Source organism: Phoxinus phoxinus, assembly GCF_949152265.1.
Source record: "Phoxinus phoxinus genome assembly, chromosome: 17".
NCBI classification, from domain to species: Eukaryota; Metazoa; Chordata; class Actinopteri; order Cypriniformes; family Leuciscidae; genus Phoxinus; species Phoxinus phoxinus.
Genome location: NC_136892.1, coordinates 8,665,002 through 8,690,855, shown reverse-complemented (window position 1 = coordinate 8,690,855; position 25,854 = coordinate 8,665,002). Strand labels below are relative to the sequence as shown.

Genomic DNA, 25,854 nt, shown 5'->3' with positions numbered 1-25,854 from the left:
CTCCTTATCTCGAGAATACTGAAGGGATTTTTTCAAAACACAAGAGTAGCTGCACAGCAGACACATATGAGCGTGGGCGCGGTCATTGGCTGTGCTGCGGCAACTGCACAAACCTATGGCGAGGCACTTCGCGCCCTGATGCCTGACACCCATCAGATTCCCTTTAAGGAATCGCACGACGAAGTCGCTTCTTCCTACTGGGTTACCGGACACAAGAGCCTGAGGCGCTGTTATGGCCGCCACATATACTCTGAGCGTGGAGGGGGTTTGACCCGCATCCAAGAGCTCTTGTAGAAAGGCAAGTACGCTTGGTACTTCGCATGAGTAGGGATTCAGGCTTTGTGCAGCGCACCAGCTGGAAAATACTGACCATTTCTCAGCATAGAGGTGCCTTGTTGAAGGTGCTCTTGCTTCAGTGATGGTATTCAGCACCTTATCAACCTAGGCACCCGGGCACCCATTGAGGAGCCATGCGTGTAGGGCCCACAAATCGGGACAGGGATGCTAGATCATCCCGCCTGCCTGCGTGAGGAGGTTCCTCCTCAGTGGTATCGGCCATGTAATAGGCCAGACCGCCACGCGTGAGCTGGTACCCGTAGTTTTAGCCAGCATTGAAGAGGGCGCATATTTAGTAGTCCTAGCTGGAGTACTGATGATGCTGAGGCCATAAGACCTAACATCCTCTGAAATCTTTTGAGGGGCGCACGCGCGTCCGCTCTGAAAGATGCCGCTAGGCGTTGAATGGAAACCAGGAAAGAAATATTCTGGCTGGGAGACAGTGTGCACTTGTTGATCCTGAGACCCAGGCATTTCAAAGGGGAACTGGTTCGACAGCTCCCTTTTCCAACAGCTTCGACACCTCTGTGCGAAGGACGTGAGCCACGCCCATATTCACTGTCGTCTCAACCACGGCTTGAAAGTGCGGTGGTCTGCAAGCGAACTGTAGCGAGTAGCCTCGTTTGAACATGTTCAACACCCATTCTGATATACCGGGGATAGCCTCCCAGGCCTTGGCCTGCATAGGGGTTGAATAAAAGCTGGAGGAGGGCTGCTCTGAGATAGGGACCTGACCGTCCAACTGTGTGTTGTAGCTGTGTGAACAGCGCTCTACAGCTGGGCGATATGTAAAAAAAATTTGTCCGATAATCGCCTTATCCGATAATATCAACATACACCATCCAGCAGTAGCAGCCTCATTTGAGCCCAGCTCTGCAGCCGCTTCTCACAGTGGGAAAAGTTCTAGTTTAACTCCGATTGCTTCTGCGTTCGCTTGTGGAAAGAAGTACAATAAATCCAGTTTAAAATGGAGACAGTGCACTCTAGCTGTGACCTGTTTTCTGGTTAAAGAGATGATGCCTCTTAGTCTTGTGGACCAGGCAGAATTCCGGTCCATGCTTCAAACTTTTGACCGGCAGTATGAAGTACCCAGTCGGAATTATTTCTCAAGAACAGCTATTCCAGAGCTGTATAATACAGTGAAAACTGAGGTTATGACTAACATCAGTAGTGCGGACTATGTCACGCTTACGACAGATATGTGGTCGAGCAGCAATACGGTGACACCTTACATGTCAATTACTGCTCATTACATAGACAATCAAACTGCTTCGGTACGATTTATGTACCTGAGAGCCACACAGCAGATTATTTGGCAGATAGTCTCTTGGAGATTGTTAAAGAATGGGGCGTCGATGAAAGAAAAATTTCATGCATCACCACAAACAACGGAGCTAATGTCGTTGCAGCAGTGCGGCAACTAAATTGGCCATGGCTTAATTGTTTTGGCCACAATTTGAATGTCGCCATAAACAATTCACTTCAGAAGGAGATGGCCAGTACAGACCGAGCATTTGGTGTATGCCGGGCCATTAATGGGGCTTTCTCGAAGAGTTGGCACCAAAGACGTGAACTCGTGAGAGCGCAAGAGGAGCTCAACATCCCTAATAACTCTCTCGTAACGGTAAGATAACCATTATATTTTAATATCATTATTATTTTTATATTATTTTGGTAACCCTTTAGAATAAGGTTTCCTTAGTAAACATTAGTTAACTACATTAGTTGCATGAACTAATAATGAATGTAATAATGAATTATGTTAATTTCAACATTTACTAATTTGCTTGATTATTAAAATATTTTTTTTAGTATTTGTTAACATTAGATAATGCACTGTGAACTAACCTTAACAAAGATTAATAAATAGACCTAATGTAGGCTATTTCTCATGGTTAGCTCATTACATTAATTAATGTTAACAAATTAAACCTTATTGTAAAGTGTTACCATTATTTTATATATTGTATTTTATTATGCTATTTTAAATAGCCTAAGCCTACCCATGATTTTTGTCATCACTTTAATATATTTTTTCTATCTTTTTTTCTATTATAATAATTTTATTCTAACACCTTTATTTTAATAGTATTTAAAATACAGGCCTATGGTTACCTTTTATATACATTTACAACCGTTCAAGGTTAAGCTATGGGCTACAGATTAGAATTGCAGAACATAAACACAGCTATTTTAAATCTATCTTAAAAGAAAATGGGAATCTTTCTTAAAATAAAAACAAATGTTAAATTAAAAGATTGATATAAAAAATTATATAAAAACAGACACTTTAAATAGTAATGTTATTTGTGTAGATTATTAATTAATTGAAGGACTATCCAACGCGCTGGGGCTCGAAGCTGAAGAAGACAGAAAGGATTCTGACTCCAGCAATACGACTGGTCTTTGCGGATGACAAAAGCCGACGTCCACTACCAAACTTAACGTGGCAAGATATTTCAGTTCTGGAGTCTGTGAACAAAGGACTGAATCCTGTAGCAGACTTGACCGACGTTTTGTCAGTAGAAACTTATGTTACTTTTTCGTCTGTCACCCCGGTGCTACAACACACACGTCGTGTCTTAACGGAAAATGACGATGACACACAATTGGGTAAAAAAATTAAGATTGGCATCTTGGAGGAATTAGACACCAAATATGACAACCACGCAACCCAAAAACGTATCAGAATCAGCACTCTCCTTGAGTGCAATCGCTCGTGTCCATCCGCTCTGGCATCCTTTGTGCGCAGCGCTTCTTCTGCACGGCTCAAGCAAAAGGAGGAAGAGCGGGTCATCATGGTGAAACCAGCCAGTCAAGCCCGTTGGGTGGGGAGATCCATCTCGTCGCACTCAGGGCAGCCGCCCTCAGCGAGTACAGCTTCCGCGTGGCGGTCACGGCCCGGACAGGAAGCGCAGAGGATGTGATGTTCTCCACCGATGGTGCGAGGCATTTGAAAAACGCCTCGTTGGAAAAAAAAAATTGCTTCAGTATTCTCGAGAAAAGGAGTTTCCCATAGCATATACTACTCAATAGGAGAGACCTCTCGAAAGGGAACTACTCAACACTACCTGACACATTAATACTGAAAAAAGAGCCTCTTGTGTGTAAAAACACATTAAGTCATTTTACGGTGTGATTTTGAATGATGACCATTCACCGTAAATAAGGGCTCCCCCTCCCTATAAAAGCCAATTTAACCACTGCGTAAGTAACTTAACTTGAGCAGCGATTGGCGGAAACAAATAAACCTCTATTAATAATGATATGTCATCCAATAATTTCCTCAGTGCATAACTTATATTCCACGGACATATTCTCCATCTGTAAATGTTAGAAAGTTAAGCAAATATTTCCATTTTGCTGTCAGGAGTGGACGAGCTTCTGCAAGCTAAACTTCCGTGAACTAGTGCCGTCGCGCATGCGCGCCGAACAGACGGAGCGCAATAGAATAAGAGCACAATAATTCTGACTAAAATATACATTAACACTAAATTATAATATATTTTGCTAAAATATTTGTTGTTAAATATCTGTTGTTGTTGTTGTTGAACATAAATATGCTAAAGAATTGCAAACCTACACGTATGTTTTTATGATATCAGTTTTGTTTTTGTATATTTTTATTATATCAGTTTTGTTTTTATTTATTTTAATTTTAAGTTTGGTAAATTTAACTACTTCTTTAAAAAGTATTATATTGTTTTTAGATTGTAATGTTGCAATGTTAGAATGTTATGTGATTTGACTCCTTTTTTGGATAGACTGCAAGGTAGATAGACTGCAAGGTTACATTCACTGTTTTATAGCCTTCAATATGAACATTGTTTGTAGGACAATATTGATCAGGATATGATTTTTTTTTTTTTTTTTTTAATACAGATTTATTTATTTTTAAATCAAATAGAAAAAAAATGCAATACTGAGAGATTATACCATACATCGCCATTTAGTCCAACAATTCAGATTTCTTTAGAAATTGACTTGCCCAATACCTTATGGCATGCTTTAAATGCTGAATTTTCCATTTTTAGCTAAGCAGTAGGCTAATGATACATTATTATCACTGTTAAATGGTTACTTCATTAACAATTAGCCTACATTCAGTCCTGTAGTCCTTCAGTTTGTCCAGACGTCTATATTCAGATGTACGCAGACGACACAGTCATTTATACCCATGGTAAAAACACAAAACAAGTTGCTGAAAAACTTACACAGTCTATGGCCCATGTCTCTGAATGGCTGAATCAATTCTGCTTAAAACTTAATGTAGGACTTCCGGTGACGCAATGCGATAAGTAGCAACCTTGAAGTTGAGCTCCGTCCAACCAAATACTAAATAACCTAACAAAATACTTAAAATCGGCTGTACATCACGAATTGACAATGGCTTCATCTTCTAGAAACAGACCTACAAATAAACAAGATGCGTCAAAAGAGAAGAATGATAATTTGAAATCAAACCAACATGCTAGCAACGATAGCGATAGCTCAGAATCCAGAATACTAGCCGAGTTAGAAAAGTTAAGGTCCGAAAACCGGGAAGGACATACTCAGACAAAAATATCACTCAAGAAGCTGGAGACATCAATGGAAGAACTGAAAGGTGAAATGACAAAGCTAGAGAAAAGAACCATGGAGGCGGAAGACCGTATAAGTGTTGCTGAAGATGACGGCAGGAGATATGGGAGAGCTATACGCTATCTGTTACACCGAGAGATGGACCTAACAGCTAGATATGAAGATTTGCAGAACAGAACAAGACGTAACAATCTGAGGATATATCGAGTGCCTGAGGGCAGCGAGGGGAAAAATGTGGAGACATTTGTCAAGGAGCTGATTCAAGCTGTTCTTAATCCAATGCCGGACGTGAATATGCAAATAGAAAGAGCACACCGATCAATAGCCTCCATACCGAAAAACCCCAATGCTGCACCCAGGTCTTTAGTTGTAAGATTTGTGGATTACTCAGTCGAAGACAAGATCCTTCGACAAGCATGGAGCCAAAAGCTAATATACAAAGACGAGCAAATATACTTCGACCACGACTATTCTCCGGAATTGCAGAAGAAGAGAACACAAGTGCGAAATGTCATCAAACAACTGAAGGAGAAGAACATTAAAGCCAAGTGTATCTATCCAGCGCAACTGAAAATGAACACGGAAACTGGGGAACAGACCTACCACACGCTCACAGAAGCTCTTCCAGCCCTGGCGAAGTACAATATACATCCAAAGGTTGACGAAAGAGCGCAGATGGAGGGAGAGATGTCCCGCTACAGGTGGAATGTTGCGGGAGAGAGGCGGGGGGAAGGTGCAGCGGGAGCGCTGCCTTCTGCAGATCTTACTGCCCTCTTCAAATAAAAGAGTGATGTGAACGCCGAGAACTAGTCAATTTTATATGGATACGCGTAACGTTAGGAACACTAACTTTTCCTTGTAATCTCATTGGACGGAGCCCAGCTGAACTGTGAGTGAATACGCACAATGAGCAGCAACCGCTCCACGAGTTGGACGACAGCAGCCAAGACACCTTGGGTGAATCCCACGGAGGAACTGTCACCATCCTCTGCCCTGGTCACACCGGGATATGGTTTGCTCAGCTTAATGATATATATTTTTAAATTCTTTTTTATTGGTCTGTAGCAAACCATCTGGGTATGTGGAAGTTCATTGTTCATATAGTTAGACGTTATATTTTGTGTTTATATTGTTACTGTCACCTTGAAAGTTTTAGTCAGATTAATGGTGGAGCTTTGTTTTCAGGTATGTTTAAATGTCAAGAATGAGTGATATAAGTAGGAGTAAGGACAGGCCCCAAACATGCACACATAAATGGTATGAATAGTCTAAACTGCATAAGCTATAATGTTAAGGGCTTAGGTAATCCAATCAAGAGAAAAAAAATATTTAGCCAACTTAAAAAACTCCATTGCTCTATAGCAATGATCCAAGAAACTCATCTGTCAGAAAAAGAGCATTTAAAGCTAAAAAGAGAATGAGTGGACCAGGTATTCAGCTCTTCATTTAAAAAGGGACGAAAAAGGGGTGTGGCTATCCTTTTTAATAAATCAGTATACTTCAATCATACAGAAACAGTTAAAGATAAAAATGGTAGATATGTCTTGGTAAAGGGAGATATTAGTGGCACAAGAGTAACACTGCTCAATATATATGCCCCAAATGAAGACTGCTCTGTCTTTTTTAAAGACATAGCAACTTTATTAGCAGGCAAGGGAACAGGGGTTGTGTTAATAGGAGGCGATTTTAATTGTGTCCTGAGACAAAATATGGATAGGCTACCTGCAGAAGTTGGCTCAGTATCTAGAAAGTCAATCACACTACAGGCAATGATGAACGAATTGGGCTTAATGGATATATGGAGGCACCTACATCCCAAAGAGAAGGACTTTACTTTTAGGTCACAGGTTCATGGCAGCTACTCCAGGCTGGACATGTTCTTAATATCGGGACCAGATCTCTTTAGGGTCAATGAGTGCAATATAGAGCCAATCACCATATCTGATCATGCTCCAGTCACTTTAAAAGTAAATATAGGGCCAACCAATGCATTTAAATACTGGAGACTCAATGTCTCATTGCTAAATAATGACTTAATTAAACAAGAAATACACAAGGAATTAATAAATTATTTTGAGACAAATGAAGACAGTACCATATCTCCAATAACTCTTTGGTAAGGGGCAAAGGCTGTGATGAGGGGCTATATTATTGCCATTTCTTCTAGATTGAAAAAGCAAAGGCTAAGGCAACAGGATGAGTTAGAGAAAGAAATTAAGCAAAAAGAAACAGAATATCAACAATCTAATAAACAAGTATTACAGGCACTGAAAGAGACAAGGAAAAAACTGGACGACCTACTAACATACAAAGCGGAGGGGGCTTTAAGATAGGGATGGCCCGATACCACTTTTTCCAGGCCGAGTCCGATACCGATACTTTCATTTTTGGTACTCGCCGATACCGATACCGTAACCGATACCTGTATTTTTATTTTCAATTAATTTAATTCATGCATTTGTCATTTTTAAATGTATTGGTAGAGAAACCAAAAGAATGTCAAATCATATTTGTTTATTAAATTTAAACTTAATTTGTTCATTAAATATATTTAATGCACTGCATATTCATTACTGTATAAATTAAATATAGATGGATATTTTTGTGGAGTTACAAAAAAAGGTAGCCTATTTAGTCAAGAGATAATCCTTTGTCTGGTTAACATTAAAACACAGCAGCAGATTAATTCAACTGCTGCCCCTTTAAGACCGAACGCACGGACCCCATTTGAATTATACTGTCTACGTTCACTTGACATATAATATACTTTGTTTACTAGGATACTCGCCAAGACGGGCGTTTTTACATAGTTTTGTGTGAATTCATCCGTACAAGCGCAATAGTGAAAGAATTCCACTCAGTGTTCGCGCGCTGTCTGAGGCGATGGTTTTCGGGGCGCGCGCTTTGGATGTTTGAAGTTCATGTAACTTCTTGACCTGCAAATGTCCTGTAATAATGTCGTTAAACATAAATAAGGTAACAGTTCATGTTTTACTTACATATACGATTTAGTTTTAATTCAAATATACGTGCCGAGTGAACGATCAGCAATCCAGAGCATTCAACAGAAGTGCGCTCTCTCTCTCTCTCTCTCTCTCTCTCTCTCTCTCTCTCTCTCTCTCTCTCTCTCTTGGCCAGTTAATGTTAATAATAAGCTACATGCCTCGTTTTACTTTCTTTGCCATTGGTATCAGTATCGGGCCATCCCTACTTTAAGATTTATAAATAGAAAATATTACGAAATGGGAAATAAAGCAAGTCGCCTGTTGGCTTTTCAATTGCGGAAAGAGCAAAATAGCAGGATGGTTCACAAAATAAAAAGCCCAGAGAGTGACGAAATCCTAACACAACCTGCCGATATTACAGAGGCTTTTGCCACGTACTATAGAAAGTTATATGAAGAGCAGTTGGATCCACAAAAAAAAGACAAGATGGAATCTTTTTTCAGATCCATCAAGTTGGCAAAACTAACATCAGAAGAGGCTAACATAATGTCTCTGCCAATATCAGAAAAAGAAATACGAGATAATATTTTAAACCTTAAAAATAATAAATCTCCAGGTACAGATGGTTTTCCTGGGGAATACTACAAAACATTTATAGATGACATGACCCCAATCTTGTGTAAAGTATATAACTACACTCTAAAAAACGTTGGGTTATTTTGCGTACCCAATAGCTGGGTTAAAAATATTGGGTCGTTCTGTTGGGTTATTCGGAACATTTATTGGGTTGTTTCTATAACAACGCAGTCCGTTGGGTTAAAATTCAAATTTCAACGGTTGACCACCGCAAGTGTGATAGCAGATACACGGCACGGGTGAGTTAATATTACACTATACAGTATCTATAGGCTATGCATATTGTATACATGTTATTTTTTTTCGTTATGAAGTGACTTTAAGCTCTTACAGTATTATTGCCGCTTTTTTCTGTTTAGATTATTTCCATGTTTATATCTCCCCTGTCGACTGCTTTTCGTCCGCTATCTGCGACTAACGGCACCGATGTTATTTCTTAATACTCGATTGTGATAGCTACTCTTCCTCACTGTCTATTCTTTCTAGCTGCTAATACTTTGTGGGAAGTTATTCATATTTTCAGATATTTGACCGACGCGCTCGGCTTCAAGACCCAGCGGAAGCCTCCTGGTCCATCCAGTGTCGCAGTCACTTACAGGAAGAAGGTAACGTTATGCTGTGTTATATAAAGGCCTACATTGTAGCGCAAATGTCTACTTGGGCTATCCCAACTAGTGTGAATTTAAAATACTACAAAGTGTTAAACTAGGGTGATCATACGTCCTCTTTTTGCACTCCTTCAATTCGCCATTCAATGTGTGCCTTTTTGCATTGCATTCGTAACGTACGTAATGTAGCCTACGTAACGCAAACATTGGTCAAACTGCATCTCAATCATCACTTTTCAGTGGCACATGGCTCCTGAACAGCGTAAAAAAAAATCTCAAATGTAAATTCACAAACGATTTACAGAGAAAATTCCTGTGTAAAAGATAAACTATTTTATTATTTGTTTGTTATTGTTTTATTGTTGTGGGCCACAAGTTGAATGGAAGAATGTACTTCATGTATTAAGTTCAATAACATAGATGGTTGCGAATGCATTTGTCAAATAGTGTTTGATGCATTCACAAACTTTTGTCATAACTTTCCCACCATGTCCCTACTAACCTGTATGAATTAATTACATTATTACAATTCCCAAGAGGGTTTTTTCAGTTTTTTAAAAATAAATCCAGAATAAATCAGAACATTTCTGTTCACACAGAAAGGAAAGCTTTGAGTCACAAATGCATTTTGGAACAATGCTTGCTCATACACACAAACACACACGCAGGTGCAACAGTGCATTTGTGAACAGCGCCCTAACATTTAGGGCATCATTTGTGAGACCTGACACCCACACAAACACAAATGCAGGTACACACACACGCATACGCAACTTCATTTCTGCTTATTGGTGTTGGTTTTATATACACGTTTTTTTATTTAAAATGTATATTTTTTTCTAGATTTGATTCCTTAAAATAAATAGGTATAAGATCGGAATCTAAATCTTTTCTTTTAGTGGCATTTTAATTATATTTTTCTATATTTAAAAAAAAATAATCCCACTTGATTTGATTCACCAAGCTTGATTTTTCATATTGAAAAACAAATGTCCACAATTTATTTGTTACTGCAACATATGAGGTGTTGGTGTGATTTTAACTTTTCATTTTCTTTATTTATTTTTAGATTGCTCAGGACTTTGAAATTTGGGGACATGCATCTCAACGAATCATTTCATATCGCAAGACCGAGAAGAGAGCCTTGGATCTTCCTGTTCAGACTAACATTTCTTCTGGTGAGAAAATCCTGCACAACAGCTCTGTACTTTCATGTCAATATTTTGTCTATAATATAATGCACTTGTTTAAAGATTAATCCATTGTTCTTTTTGTTTAATGTAAAGACACTCTTGGAGATGTTGCTTTGAAAACCCTGCCAGCTATCCTTCCTCCATTGCCATACAAAACTGGCTGCAAGATGGTTCGGCCCTCTTACCAGGAGGCAAAACAAGCATTTGTTGATTTATAGCCTGTAGGTACATCATTTATGACAACACATTTTGGGTAATATTTGATCCATGTGTGCATATTTACCATTTCAAAATTCTATTTAAAGGTTGGAACAAACATCATTCAATATTTGGAGGTGGAGGAGCAACGGAGGCAATTCCCTCATGTCCTGCAGCTTGGGGATAAATTCAACTGCTCACAAGCCTTCGTCATTGTGGGAGGAGCGGCACTAGAGCAAGACAGACTTTTACAAGCTGTGGATACATGCTTTAAATCATTTTATGTTTTAGAAATTGAGGCCCCATCCACACTACTGCGTTTTCGTTTAGAAACGGAGACCTTTTGCTACGTTTGCACCTCCCGTCCAGACTACAACGGCAAAAACGAAGACCTAAAACGGAGAAGTTTAAAAACGCTCCGACCCCGTTTTGCGTTTTGAATCCCCGGAGGGCGTTTTAGTGAAGACGGTCAAAACGGAGGACTTGACAAACGATGGCGCAGAGGCTCACGCTCGGCTCTATGATTGGGTGTCATCAGTCATGGCGTATCCTTCCCTGATTCGTCAGACACCCATCACATGACCCGTCCCCGGGAAGAAAACATACAAACCAGCCTGGACTACGTAACGTTTTACAAGCGTTTCTGATGTTGATGTCTTTGCTAGCAGCTGTTGTGCAAGTCAATTCTGCATTTTAAAATGCTATCACTGCCTACATGCGTCTGTTTACACCTGCACGCGCACGCCCAGTGTTGGTGAGTGGTCACGTGATCCGCGTTTTCAGTCGTTTTAATGTGGACGGAGATCAATTCTAATACGCAGCTAAAACACTGGTGTGGACGGAGATCGTATTCGTTTTAATTCTCCGTTTTTAAACTAAAACGCAGTAGTGTGGATGAGGCCTGAGTATCCAAAGCCTGTTTGGCAGTTTCTGTGCCAGGGGGAGTTCCATCAACACACTGTCGCCTACTTAGGCAGTTTATAATTGGATAAAGTGGACTTGATTTGGTTTGTTTTGTTTGTTTATTTGTGTTTTTGTATTCCATGTTTCTTAGAATTTAAAACAGAATTGTAAATAAATTAATTTTAGCATTAATATTATGTGCCTGGAGGTGTTCCCTCAACACAATGTTGTCTTATGAGGCAGTTTATAATTGCATTACTTTTATTTATTTATTTATTTATTGAAATAATTTCTTACCTTAAGGAAGTAAATTAAAGCAATTGCAACAATGACTTAATTTTTTTACAACTTGTAATGTTTACAACTGTTTATTTGTTTTTGTGCTCCATGTTTCTTAGAACTTAAAACATAATTCTAAATTAATTAATTTTAACATTAATATTCTGTGCCTGGAGGTGTTCCCTCAAAACACGGTCACCTTTTTTATTTATTGAAACAATTTCTTACCTTTAGGAAATAAATTAAAACAATTGCAATAATAACTTTTGAATGTAATGCCTTTGAATGTAATGCCATTGAATGTAAATAAAGCATTGTCAATATACTGAAGTTGTAAGTTATTTATTTACATGGCAATAATAGTATAATAATAAAATAATAATACTAGGTTGGTTAAAGCATAATTTTGGCCAAATAACCCAACAAATGAGTTTTTTGTAACCCAATTTATTGGGTAAAACTAGTTACCTAATTTATTGGGTTAAAATAACCCAACAGTAGGTCGGTGCTATATCAACCCACCATTGGGTTAGTTGTTGGGTCGTTTTTAACCCAACTTTTTTAAGTGAGTATGTACTGGAGAAGGGAGATCCACCTGGATCGTGGTCAGAAGCAATAATAAGTGTTATCCACAAAAAAAACAAAGACCCAACCCAGTGTACATCTTATCGTCCAATTAGCCTCCTATGCGTTGATCTTAAAATTCTTACCTCAATTATAGCAAAAAGAATACAAAAGTGCATACATAAATTAGTAAAACCGGATCAAACCGGGTTTATTAGTAATAGACAGGGAGTGGACAATGTCAGGAGGGCTTTAAACTTGCAATCCATCACAGCCAAAAGGAACACGCCTTCAATGCTTCTCAGCTTAGATGCTGAGAAGGCATTTGATAGGGTTGATTGGACTTTCCTACAACAGACTCTCAGATATATGGGCTTCAATGACACATTTATTAAATGGATAGGTATATTTTATAAAAACCCGAAATCTAGAGTCAGAGTAAATGGGCATTGCTCTAATTTCTTTCCATTGGGACGTGGCACCCGGCAGGGGGATTCTTTATCTCCTTCTTTATTTGCCTTAAGCTTAGAGCCATTGGCGGAATTAATAAGGACAATCCCTCTACTGGGTATTCCTGATGAGGGAATGTCTCAACACAAACTAGCGCTATTTGCGGATGATATTTTGTTATTCTTAGAACGCCCCATGGTTTCTATTCCTGCACTTTTAAACCGTCTTAATAGTTACGGTGCAGTTTCAGGATATAAAATAAATACAAATAAATCTGAAGCAATGATGATAAGTGGTGAATGGCCTCAACAATTAGACAAATTGGTATCCTTAAGGAAATCCAAACAGGGATTTAGATATTTAGGTGTTATTTTGACACCAAAACCAGCACAACTGTATTCCTCCAATTATAACAAACTAGTCAAAGAGATCAACCAAGATATAAGTAGGTGGGATATGCTGCCTTTGTCACTTTTTGGCCGAATAGAGTCAGTAAGGATGTATTGAAACAAAAAAAGAAGTCTAGGTAGAATATATTCTACCTAGACTTCTTTTTTTGTTTCAATCTTTGCCTGTCCATGTACCACAATCAACGCTTAAGCTTCTGGAAAAACGTATATCACAATTTATATGGCAAAATAGGAGACCCAGAATACGGCTAAAAATATTGATGGCAAGTAAAGAAAAAGGAGGACTGGGTCTACCTAATCTTAAAATGTATTACTGGGCAGCCCAACTTAGAGCAATAGTGGCATGGGTGACTAAAGATGAAGAGAATGGATGGATATCAATAGAGCAGAATTCTTTAAAAGGGATATCACTATCTACTCTTCCATTTCTTAGTCGGCAGGCACAAAAAAAAAAAAAAAAATTTATAATATCTGGGTCAAGCACACACTAAAGGTCTGGAATTGGGCTCAGAAACAGTTAAAGGGGTCTAGGGCTCTATCTAGGGCAATGCCCATTCTTGAAAACATTGAGTTTCTCCCATCGGTGACAGACCTAGCATACAGAAGATGGGCGGAAAAGGGGTTGGTCACTATAAATCAGTTGTTTGAAAACAACACACTACGAGCATTTTCACAATTGCAAGAAAAGTTTGATTTGCCCTCAAATGACTTGTATAGGTTTCTACAAATAAGACATTACATCACAAAGCAGATTGGGGAAGTCTTAAAAAAGATCCAACCGATGTTGAACGGTATTTTATACATATTTCTCAACAAGTGATATCAACAAGGCGTCAAGTATCACATATTTATAAGAGTCTTATGAAAGACACATCAGACAATACTCTTCATATTAAAAATGAATGGGAAATGGAACTTAATACAATTATAGAGGATGAAACATGGGAAGACATATGTCAGGCAAGTCATACAGGGATTGGGAGTCAAATGTGGAAAGAATTTGATTGGAAGATGAAGATTAGATTCTTTAGGACCCCTCTCAAGGTATCAATGTTTAAAAACAATACCCCCAACATCTGCTGGAGGAACTGTGGCAGGGTGGGGGATCATAGACATATATTCTGGGATTGTTCTGTGATACAGACATACTGGAAAGACATTAAAGAGGAAGTGGACAAAATTTTCAGGATGGATTTTCCTTTGGACCCTTTATTTTTTTTACTGGAGAAAATACCTGAAAACTTGCTTTCTAAGGATCAACGGCACATGTTACATATTCTGTTAATGATTGCAAGAAAAATGATCACTATTAACTGGTTGAAGCCTAGCCCTCCTACAAAAGCCCAGTGGGTACAAAAAGTCAAGCAGGTCTGTACAATGGAAAATATGACTGCTATTTTACAGATGAAAGTACCAGTGTTTGTAAGAAGATGGAATCCTGTCATTATCGGCCTTGACTTAGAATAATAGCGTAAACATACTGTGATATTTAACGATGTATTTACCATGCTTCTAGGTGGTAAATATATGTATTGAACGTAGCTCAACCACAAGGTGACCTCCATGTAATTTTTGTGTTTATTTATTATTTATTTATTTTATTATTTTTTGTTGTTCTATTGGGTTTTGTATGTGTTTTATGTGTTATGTTGCTGTACTGTATAAATTGCCAGCAATGTTTACTATTGGCAATAAAGTAAAAAAAAAAAAAAAAAACTTAATGTAAATAAAACAGTTTCAATGTTCTTTTCTAAACCAAACAGTGCAAATAATCAGGCAGATATTTATGTGACAGGGGAAAAAATAAAAGTTGTGTCAGAATTCAAATTTAGGCATCATAATAGACTCTAAACTAACTTTTAAATCACAAATAAAAAAAGGTCTGCAATCGAGTCAAATTTAATTTGGCAAATTTCCGGTTCATAAGATCAAACTTGTCACTTCAGGGAGCTAAAATGTTCATGTACAGTATGGTTCTGTCTCACATCACTTACTGTCATACAACCTGGTCACAGGCAAATAAAACAACACTAAAATCTTTAGAGTCACTTTATAAACAGACAATCAAAATTGTGAATAAAAAACCAATAAGATATAATCATTGTGCCATTTTACAAAAGCATAAGCTTTTAAAGGGTTAGTTCACCCAAAATTGAAAATAATGTAATTAATGACTCACCCTCATGTCGTTCTAAGCCGTAAGACCTCCGTTCATCTTCGGAACACAGTTTAGTCCGAGAGCTTTCTGTCCCTCCATTGAAAATGTCCAGAAAGGTAATAAAAACATCATCAAAGTAGTCCATGTGACATCAGTGGGTTAGTTCGAATTTTTTGAAGCATCGAAAATACTTTTTGGTATTATACTTTGGTAAAATACATTATTTTTAATTTTGGGTGAACTAACCCTTGAAGTTGGGAAAATGTCATTAAGTATTCAAACCTCTGTCTGTTATGCAAAATCATCCATGGTCTGTCATCTCCTCCACTCAGTCAGTTTGTAAACATCAGAAACACCACACAGAGAGTAACACGAGGTTTGGCCCGAGGAGACTGTGTTATTCCTTTGCGGAAAAGTGCATTTAGTCAGAGTGCCTTTTCAGTCACAGCAGCGCAGCAGTGGAACTCTGTCCCTCATAACATCAGAGAACTCACCACATATACTCAGTTCAAAAAGCATCTAAAAAACTGGCTCATTACACATCAGACATGTCAGCATTAATAAGAATATGTATCTTCCCTCAACCCAACCTGCTGCCACTTGTGTCTCTGCTGTGTCAATGTGTATAATATATATTTATTTTTAATGTCTGTATTATAGTAAGCATTTGTATTTATCACCAGGATTTGAAGAGTTATATCTGTTTTACTGCTTTTTATATTTGTATTGTTCACTGTAATCTTATTGTGTTTTTTAGGTAGACAATTTTTAGATCTGTCCAGGGACAACGGATGAAAAAAAGCCTTTTGGCTAATTCTGGTGCATTTGCAGCAATGCTAATTAATGTACACTGTCCCTGTCAATTTAATTAATTAATTAATAAATCAGTTTGTTTTCGCACCCCTGTTTAGCACCAGCCTTTGTGATTTTGATTATTGTAGGCCTACTATCACAATTGAAAACATGATGACATATTTTTTTTTAAGTGCACTTTTCTGTTGTGATATTAGCACTAAGAGTTTTGAAAATGCTACTAAGAAAAAAATGGGCCAGAAAGGGTTAATAATAATATTATAAATAATACTATGCGTATGCAGATAATATAAAAACCTGACAGGTTCGTGTAATTGGTGTGGAAATAGAGAAACAGTAGAGCATTTAATTATGCAGTGTTAGAAATATTCAAATGAAAGATGTACATTTTTGTGAGGAATTAAGGAAAAAGGGGGAACTCTGAAGAGTATTTTAAATTCTGATTATGAAAAAGTATAATTAGTGATAGATTATCTACATAAGAAATCTGTATAATTTACGATCGGAGCTTCAGGTGGACACGCAGCGTGGCTTGGATCATGAAGAGAGTAGCCTACTTAGTCTCTGGTTCAGTTCCCAGAAGGTGGCAGTAATGTATACAACCAGCCATTTAAACCAGAAAGAAGAAGAAGAAGAGGCATAAACATGTGAAGTGGAACAACCGTTCATTCTGCTCCAAATTATATGGTTTCAGACTGTGAGTGCAATCATTTGATTTGGATTAGGAGAAATCTAAATCCAAAGCGACTACAGCGTGTCCCAACTACACGCGACAAAAGGTATATTTTCCATGTTAATTAGAGTGTTTGTCCTAACACCGTGTTATAGGCTACTCCTAACCAGACGCGATGCGAGTTATTAAAACAATCTGTCAAAGAATACACCTGTTTGTTCACAGTTTTGAACGTTCTTGTTTCCATTAGTTTAATTTCAAGATCTGAGGTAAATTGTCCATTGTTGCTTTTACAGCTACAAAGCTGGGAATGATATTCAAAGTCTATTTTATTTTACTCACGGTTTCGCAGTTTCCCCTATTAAATCCAGTCACGCTGCAGGCTCTTTTGCCACTCAGTCCGGCTGAGGGGGTGACAGAAGTTTTTCAAATGTTTAAAGGGGGTCGCGAAAACCGTTGTGGTTTGTGCATACTGTTCTGGTTCCCAAAACGGTTTGAGTGCCACGTGGGGTGCTCTCTTTGAATTTTATTTCGCATGTCATTTCTGATCTGAAATAGAAACTGTTAGGGCCCAGGGGATCCACAGTTAAAGGAGAACTCTAATTTTAACATTCTTGAGCTCATTTTTTTGTAAATTTGGAGTGCTGTCAATACAGAGAACAACGACAAAAATCGGTATTGCCTACATCGTGTTATCCTCTTTCTAAAATTTGCACCCTGTTGACTTCAATGGGGCCAGTTGTTTTAAACCTGCTTTTAGCCTCTTAACATCCTTAATGTTTCATTACAAGTGCCCAGCCATGTTAGATGATAACTTCAGAGTGAACAAGAGTGAATCTGACTGCAGTAGATGTGAAAGATATGAATAAAAATGATGTTATTTCAGCCAGCGCACATACCTGTATTTACATCCTGTTTTCGGTCGAAGTCCAAAGTAGTCGATTGTCGAGTTCACGCGCATAGGTTTAGCTATGATCACGCGTGTGAACTCGACAATAATGTTTATGCATGGTTATTAAAAAAACAAAATCTTCTCCCCAAATGTGTCACTCGTATAAAGCACAATACAAATAATTTAAAGAGAAGGCTTATATTGACCTTTTAAGATTTAGCTTACATCTACCTTCCCAGTGGGCATTTGATGTCAATTTAACATCAATATGACATCAAACACTGATGTCAAAATTACGTCACGAAATAGGTCAAAAATGAAAGTCAAATTGACGTCAAAATGTCGATGTCAAGATTTTGACCTCTGTTGATGTCATTTTGATGTCATGCTTTGTTGGCATTTGATGTCAATTCTACATCTATTTGACATCAGGATGTCATGATGTTGATGTCATTTTATGCTATTTTGATATCATTCAATATCAAGCTTCGATCTCAATTCAACATAAATGTGCCATCAAACATTGATGTCAAAATTACATCAAAATTTATTGACATATTTTCATATTTCAATGTCAAGCGTCAAGCATCTCTCAATTTTAACCTAAATGTACAATGACTGACAACATACACATACTTGAGATCTGATATGTTTTTATTTAATTTTTTTGAGCAGTGTAATATAGTGTGGGGGTGCTATGGATTCACACTTCCAGAGCTCTCACGTGCCTGTAAAAGGGAACAAGAGAACAAGAAAGCAAACATTAAAATGGGCCCTGTCCATTAACATACAGTAACTAACGCTTAGTACTAGGGCTGTAACGATTTACGATATTAAACCGAAATCGCGACACTCAGATCCACGAACCTGTGTCGCGGTGTGAGAAGGCAGATCTCGATCGACACACCCCTTCCCAGACTTATCTTTCTCGTCCAGGGGTGCGTTTCCCGAAAGCATCGTTAGCCAACTATGATCGCAAGTTCCGCCGTTATCAGCATAGTTCAACGATTTGGTGTTTCCCGAAACCATCGTTCCAACGAACGTTCGCAAACAGCATCGCAAACTTGTGTGGTTGCAACGACAGCTCTGGAGCTGTGGTTAGAAGCATAGTTTCTAGTTTACATGAGATGTAGACTGAATAAATCCTTATCTTTAGCAAAATAAGCAAGCTGACATTCAGTACAACCCGTATTTTTTATTTAGAATACATACAAATGTAATTTACGTCTTTTAGTTTGTCAAGAGATTTAAAGCACCATTTTTGAAGACTGCGCATGTGCGAACGTGCTCAACTATGTAAGAACGAGCCAAATATTGAGTCTGGTAATAAAGCAAAGTAACTGAGAAAAATTTGAAATGGTCTTCAGATGCCATATATGTAACTTATATGACGAAATCTAGCGTTAATTTGATCTCAAACAGATTAATTAAAAAAAGTTATTAGTCCACCACGTGCGAGACGTCATAAACCAACGTGGTTGAACGATACTTTACGACATTCGGTTTCGGGAAACACTCGTGACTAGCTAGTTGATTTCTCCAACGGTGCATCGTACTATGGTAGTTAAGCAGTGAGCTATATAGTTGTACGGGAAACGCACCCCAGAATAGATCCTAGGGCTGTGACGGGGTCTTTTACATATTAGGTATGGGAATTTCAAGCAAAAATAATATTCGAAGATCGCTGGGTATCATTTGATTATTATTCAAAAATCGCACCTCTCCCACACACACGCACGCGCGAGCACACACACACACACACACACACACACACACACACACACACACACACACACACACACACACACACACACACACGCAAACACACACACGCAAACACCAGAGCAAGTGAGCAAAGCGCGCGGTGTTTGCTTGTATGTGTATGTATGTGTGTGTTTGTGTGCTCGCGCGCGCGTGTGTGTGTGTGGGAGAGGTGCGATTTTTGAATAATAATCAAATGATACCCAGCGATCTTCGAATATTATTTTTTTTAAATTATTATTATGAGGTGAGCTCCAGTTCACGCGCGCGCCGGTGCCACACACACACACACACACACGCAAACACCAGAGCAAGTGAGCAAAGCGCGCGGTGTGTGTGTGTGTGTGTGTGTGTGTGTGTGTGTGTGTGTGTGTGGCACCGGCGCGCGCGTGAACTGGAGCTTGCGGCTTAGGCTAATTCGTAGGAAGTGTGCATTTCTCTATATAGGTGCGTTCACTTTGTGGCAAGCGTTATTCCTGCGCTTGAGATGCGGGTCATGCGGAATAGGCAATATATTATTTGTGGTTTACAGCACAGACAGTAAGCCTCGGTTACCTCAGATGAATTTTTAACATGTTCGAATCATCTCCACAATGGAGTATAGATCTGTTTGTTTTTCAAAAGTATTTTGTTACAAGAAAACAGAGTTATAGCTTTAGCTATTTATTTATTTATTTGGCTTTTAAAATCCTCCCTCCTCGCAAGAATTGCGGTTTGTATCGAATCGTGGGCCAGAAATCGGGATACGAACCGAATCGTGGGTTTGCTGTATCGTTACAGCCCTACTTAGTACCCATCAGTAGTAGGCTACTCTACAGTATATAGACAACTAAAAGATAACCCACATAATAGCCTAATCACATGCAGTAGTCAGAGATGCAGATGTGTACTAATATATGATAATGGATCGAGTCAAACCTTTTGTTAATATCGGTTAATAGTGTCAAATGCCAGGATCTCATTTAACTGCTAGTAATCAGTCCACATTTTGTACTGAATTGTAGAATGTGAACATTCATTCAAAGCCAGAGAGCAGCGATTTCAAAACACATTCACATTCGTCCGGGCCTTTCCCTATGTAGGCTAGTGGTGTCTCATTTCCATGGGGAGTATTTTTACCCCTATGTCTTGCCACTCTGTTTCGAAGGACATGGTGTAGGGGTAAAACGAAGGGGAAGGGTAAAAACAGAGAAATGGGATTGGGCCTAAATCTACATTGTTGTTTGCAACAGCTCCTACCTTCCGGCACCCAGTGCCCCCTCTTCTGTCTGGCGCAGCGCGCAAATGGTTGGCCATCAGGCTACCAATGGAAGCTTCCGTGACTCCGGGTTGTGACTTCTGGATGGCACCTGAAAAATTTAACAGCAATTGCCATTTATCTTGCACATACTGATCAAAATAAAAATCATGTAGAGAGTAGAGCTATAGGTGATGTAGAGGCACAAATAGAAAATATAATTACCTATCATGACCTTATACATTTCCATTTTTCTGAATGGCAGCTTGTCACCAGTCCCATCCATGTTCATAATGGACATGAGGCTATTTGTGAGCACTCTGTCAATAAAAATGGGAATAAACAAAGTTATGCATGCTGTACAGCAAGAAATGTGAAATAATGTCCAGAGGTACATGCCTGTGTGCGCACATGTGTGTGGCTAACAGTGGGTGCGTCAGACTGAGTTACTGCACACAGACACGAGAAGAGTGTCTCATCGTATCTAGCTCTAACTCTGAGGCCGGTGACACACTTGATGTGTGGCGTAAGCGTCTCAGCTGCGTGGCGTGTCCGTTTTTAATTTGGCTCCCATGTTAACAGGTTAGAGCTTGCAGACTGCCTGCGTGAGACGCGCGTCTCAGGCACGGCTCGAACCGCGTGGAAAACGCGTGCATGCTAGAAATAGAACTGACGCCTATTTTTCACGTGACACGCAAGCGCGTTGGAAGCGGTTCCAGGCAAAATAGAATAGGAAAATGTTTGTCATTTTGTAAACAAATACATATTAGTTAATGACATTTTAATGTTTAAAAGTCTATAGGTTGACATAAATTCAGATATAAATGTAATAAAAAAAAATTATTATCGATTTTCGAATATTGCATCTTTCAAACATAGTCTATTTTGCCGTCAATACTGTTGACGGTGTCCTTTATCAGTCGGCTTTATATTTATGCTTAACATGAAGTATAGCCTTCCACAACTCTCTCCCCTTATGTGGACAAGGGTGATCCAAATCACGCGACTTGACACTTTCAAGTAGGCTACACTTCGAGTTTGCAACGATGGCCGACGGCAGTTAATTGAAGAGGTGGAGTAACACCGACAACTAGGGGTGTAACGGTACGCAAAAATCACGGTTCGGTACATTACCTCGGTTTTAAAGTCACGGTTCGGTTCATTTTCGGTACAGTAAGGGAAAGAAATGCAAAACATTAAACTGCTGGTTGTTTACTATAAACTTTTTTTAAAAAATTTGTTTACACTTTTTTAAACACTTTTTTAATAAAATATAGGATAATAAATAGAAAATATATAAAATAAAAAAGAATAAGAAATAAAATACTGCTGCAAAGTTCTCCACTAAATAAAATACTCTCAAACCAATATTGGCCATGACGCTAGCTAGCGAGAGGCTGGGCTAAAGCGAGCGTATGTGGTGATCTTTATTTATGTCCGAGCCCGACCCGAGTTAAAATCCTATTTTTTTTCTCATACTAATGACACATGTACGTTTGTTTGTGTGGAAAGCCCGCTTTTAACAGAAAGGCATTCGGAAATGTCCACAGATGAGTACATCAGCGCGCACGGAGCTACAAGCGCTCTAACACAGGCGCGTGTGCACATGTTTCGTTGTCACAGCAACATTAACAAATTTCCGCACACAGGAAGACAGATGTAATGGTACTATTTTACATGTATTTGAATCACAAAAACGATTAATCAGATTTAATCAGTGCAACGCGGAGACTTCCGACACTTAATATGTTCGTGTGGAAACTCGGAATTGACCTATGTTCCGCACACAAAACTAGCCTAATTTACGTGAATGATTGCATTCGGTACACATGTGCACCGTACCGAAAGTGCTGTACCGAAACGGTCCGGTACGAATACACGTACCGTTACACCCCTACCGACAACTGTACGATCCACAGGATCCTTGCTATAAAGATCCACAAAAAAAGAAGGCATGGGAATCAGTTACTACAGCTATTGGTTATAATGGTAGCTTTACTATATATTGCCATGCCTACATAGGCAACTTACCGATAGCCTACATGTGGTCCAATCGAATGGTCCAAAAATGTTGGCGAACTCATTTAATATATATTTTTTAAGATATTAAAGGATAATTACGGTATTTAAAACCTTGAGTCTATATTGTAGTTTGTTTTGGATGAACGAGTGGTGGACAATTTTTTGACTGGTTTCTCTCTCGAGTTTTTGACTATAATAGAATTGGCCATGGACCCATTTAACATTGGAGTCAATGGGCATGTCCGAAAATGTCATTAAAACAGCCAATAATGTTCGTTTACAAAACTGTTAAACTCACCGAGTGGTTAGTGGTGTTCGTTGATGATTATAAACAATATATCGTCGCAATATATGATTCCAATCCGTTTATTTTGCTATAGTGGAACTATTTTTTCAGACACTTCACAACCGTGTAACTTCTGCTCAATATTTGAATCTGAAGCGTTAGCACACTCCCGACCACTTGATGGCGATAACTGATGTTTATGTCTCGCGGGACACTCACGGTCACAGTCGAGTTCAACTTCATATTACAAGTAACAATTAATGAAGGTTTTGTTTGTTTATTTCGCTTACTCTCCCGGAGCACAGTTGCTCTGCTCGCTAGCCTTATGAGAAACGGAAGCGAGCAAAAAGACTACATCGACCAAATGTAAACAGTAGGGGTGTGCATTGGCACTGCCCTCACAATTCGATTACGATTCACCAGCTAACGATTCGATTCAATTCGATTCTACGATGCATTGCGATGCATCAAAATTCTACTGCACACAAGGCAAATTTTTCATCAGTCATGAGGCAATACAAGCAGTCATATATTGAACAACAGATTTTATTGGCTGCTATGTGTGTATTATCACTCTCCTGTATCTTTGACATAAATGTCATTAAATAAAATAAAATTGAATGGTAGGCTACAGGGTATTGTGCATTTTCAATATGGCATTTTCAAACCTGAAAAAGAAAACATAAACCACTGCTTTCTAGGGCTGTAATCTCCCAGTCGATTGTTGGTCGATACGTTCTTGCTTGACCAAAATTCTGATTGGTCGATTTTTCGCCGCGTTCATTTCATCAGGTTTGCCGCGTTCATTTCATCAGTTTTGCCGTGTTCATTTCATTCGTTTTGCACGTTCATTTAATTCGTTTTGCGCATTCGTTTCATCAGGTGGAAAGCACTAATTGCTAATGGGGGTGTTTTCAGAGCACCCCTGTTTCACAGGTAACAGTCTGTCTTCAGAACACCCCCCTTGTTTTCACTTCTTTTGGATTAGCCCAAACCACTGGAGAAGAGAGACAGATTGAAGAAAGTAGGCTACTAGAAGGTTTGTTGAATATTATTTATTTAATTGAGAGACCGTTTAATTCATAGTCAGTCCTCTTCTACCATGTCAACAAAGACATCGGCAGTGTGGCAGCATTTTTTTTTTAGAAGACGGGAAAAAATGATTGGAGCCCAATGTGCAGTGCCACTGTTTGTATTAGTTTTGAGCCTATGCTTTATTTTTCAGTTATGCACTTTATTTAGTTTTTGCTCTTGATCTGGTTTGTTGAATAAATATTATTTTTTTATTCAAATGGACGTGCCTTTTGTGTTTAAAAGTAAAAGCTTTATGTTAGTCTATTCGTGTCTCAGCCGCGAAGCTGCGCTCCTGTGTTCAGCCTCGTCTTGTTTAGTTTCCCATTAACTTCGTAGAATCCGAAATGTGCCCAGATATCCGCTTTTCCAAGCTTTAGGTGCGTTTTTAATTACCCGTCTATCGCGGTCATCTCCCTCCGCCTCAGCCGTCTTGATTGTTGTTGTTATGCCCACGAAAGTAACTTTATTGTCCAACTCAAGGCCAGAAAATAAACAGTGACATAATCGATTATGGCACTTTGCCGCATCGATGCTGAATCGTGCATATCCCGCATTGCGATGCATCGCCGAATCGATTATTGTTGACACCACTAGTAAACAGCCCCCTTTCCGTTTCCGGTAGCGCATTTATATTAACGAGCACTCAGTCCTTCAACAGAATTCAATGGGATTTTACAAAATGACGAAATGAACACTTTTTGTTTCTGGAACATCAACTAACATCACTAATCACTCGGTGAGTTGCACAGTTTTGAAAACTAATGTTAAAGGTTGTTTTAATGACATTTTTGGACATGCCCATTGACTCCAATGTTAAATGGGTCCATGGCCAATTCTTTTATAGTCAAAAACTCGAGAGAGGAACCATTGTCAAAAAAATGTTGTCCACCACTCTTGTTCATCCAAAACAAACTACAATATAGACTCAAGTTGTTAAATACCGGAATTATCCTTTAACAGCACAACTTCAGAGACTGACCTTTTCATCACATTGTTGACATTTTCCCGCAGGGTAGCTCCTCCAATTTTTGACATCTGAGCTGTCTGAAGGAAGAATTTAACAAATATGCAGAAATGTATGAGAGGTACAAGAATATGTAAATAAGATATTTTATGTGGAATAATTACATCTGTTTGCAAAGGTTTGTTTTCCTTTTTCGTAGTAACCTACCATGAGTTTTCGTTTTTCCTCGCTGGTTAGCTGTCTGTTAAGCTGTTGAAGCTGGTCTACGGAGTCGATCAATTCTAAGTGGAACTGGGAATGCGGGGGCTCGTAAAAACGCCCAGCTTCAGAGAGCTTAGCTCTCATGTCAGCTAGCAAGAACAGCACTCGCTTTTGGAACTCTGAATGTCAGACCAAAGAGAGCAATATCACATCATATTCTGTACAATAATTTTTTTTCAATGCAGCAGCTATTTTTGTTTAGAACACACTTACTTTTTTCTTCCATTGGGAAGACATCTTCTCTATGGTAAGATCGGTGTTCTCTACGATATATGGCCTATTTACCATGTCCTGATGAATTTGCCTCAGAACTTAACTGGTAATTCAGTGGGGTATCATCAATTGCTTCATCTTCATCATCTGTGTAACATATGAAATAGCCACCTTATCGCACTCACAGTACTAAACGTTTTCTGCTTAGAAGTCTCAGTGTTAAACACAAACTATTTTGGACCTGCTAAACAACTGTTTTATTATCATACCTTCAACAAAGTCATCAAATGTTTTTTTTTTCCCAATCCTCTTGGGCTTAGAGATGGCCAGCTCATCGCCACTACCCTCAGCAGCTGTCGAGAAGTTGTATAACTCGCACTCCTCCCTGTCCACTTGA

General features: G+C 38.8%; 1 protein-coding gene and 3 long non-coding RNA genes across 6 annotated transcripts in view; 2 read left to right on the top strand and 2 right to left on the bottom strand.

The window, feature by feature from the left end:
- The window catches only part of LOC306984092, a 28,469-nt gene extending 12,809 nt beyond the window's left edge, over window positions 1-15,660 (bottom strand). Inside the window, exons 1-2 of the long non-coding RNA XR_013794485.1 lie at window positions 15,544-15,660; window positions 15,283-15,354 (exon numbers count right to left, since the gene is read on the bottom strand). This is a non-coding gene — a long non-coding RNA (uncharacterized lncRNA). The remainder of the gene's footprint in view (window positions 1-15,282; window positions 15,355-15,543) is intronic.
- LOC306984089 lies at window positions 8,975-12,020 on the top strand. 3 transcript variants are annotated; one of them, XR_013794480.1, is made up of 5 exons: window positions 8,975-9,103; window positions 10,176-10,284; window positions 10,393-10,520; window positions 10,605-10,754; window positions 11,387-12,020. It is a non-coding gene; the product is annotated as an uncharacterized lncRNA (long non-coding RNA). The 3 variants fall into 3 exon arrangements; XR_013794481.1 differs by having other exon boundaries at window positions 10,605-10,781; XR_013794482.1 differs by lacking the exon at window positions 11,387-12,020 and having other exon boundaries at window positions 10,605-11,122.
- Window positions 15,661-16,707: 1,047 nt separating the features above from the next.
- LOC306984090 overlaps window positions 16,708-25,854 on the top strand; it is a 42,782-nt gene continuing 33,635 nt past the window's right edge. Inside the window, exon 1 of the long non-coding RNA XR_013794483.1 lies at window positions 16,708-16,853. This is a non-coding gene — a long non-coding RNA (uncharacterized lncRNA). The remainder of the gene's footprint in view (window positions 16,854-25,854) is intronic.
- On the bottom strand, window positions 18,283-25,794 carry LOC306984088 (uncharacterized protein). Its single transcript, XM_079585115.1, has 7 exons — window positions 25,727-25,794; window positions 25,458-25,604; window positions 25,191-25,363; window positions 24,999-25,063; window positions 20,863-20,957; window positions 20,640-20,749; window positions 18,283-18,367 (listed from the first exon to the last, which is right to left on the bottom strand). Exons 2-7 carry the CDS (start codon window positions 25,468-25,470, stop codon window positions 18,335-18,337), a joined length of 489 nt encoding a protein of 162 aa, XP_079441241.1. The 5' UTR covers window positions 25,471-25,604; window positions 25,727-25,794; the 3' UTR covers window positions 18,283-18,334.

What these genes read in the sequence shown, in the direction of transcription:
- LOC306984088 (XM_079585115.1), bottom strand. An exon ending in GTCAACAATGTGATGAAAAG is followed by an intron (nt 20,958 to 24,998) that starts GTCAGTCTCTGA and finishes TTTTATTGACAG; the next exon opens with AGTGCTCACAAATAGCCTCA. An exon ending in GGGGCACTGGGTGCCGGAAG is followed by an intron (nt 18,368 to 20,639) that starts GTAGGAGCTGTT and finishes TCCCTTTTACAG; the next exon opens with GCACGTGAGAGCTCTGGAAG.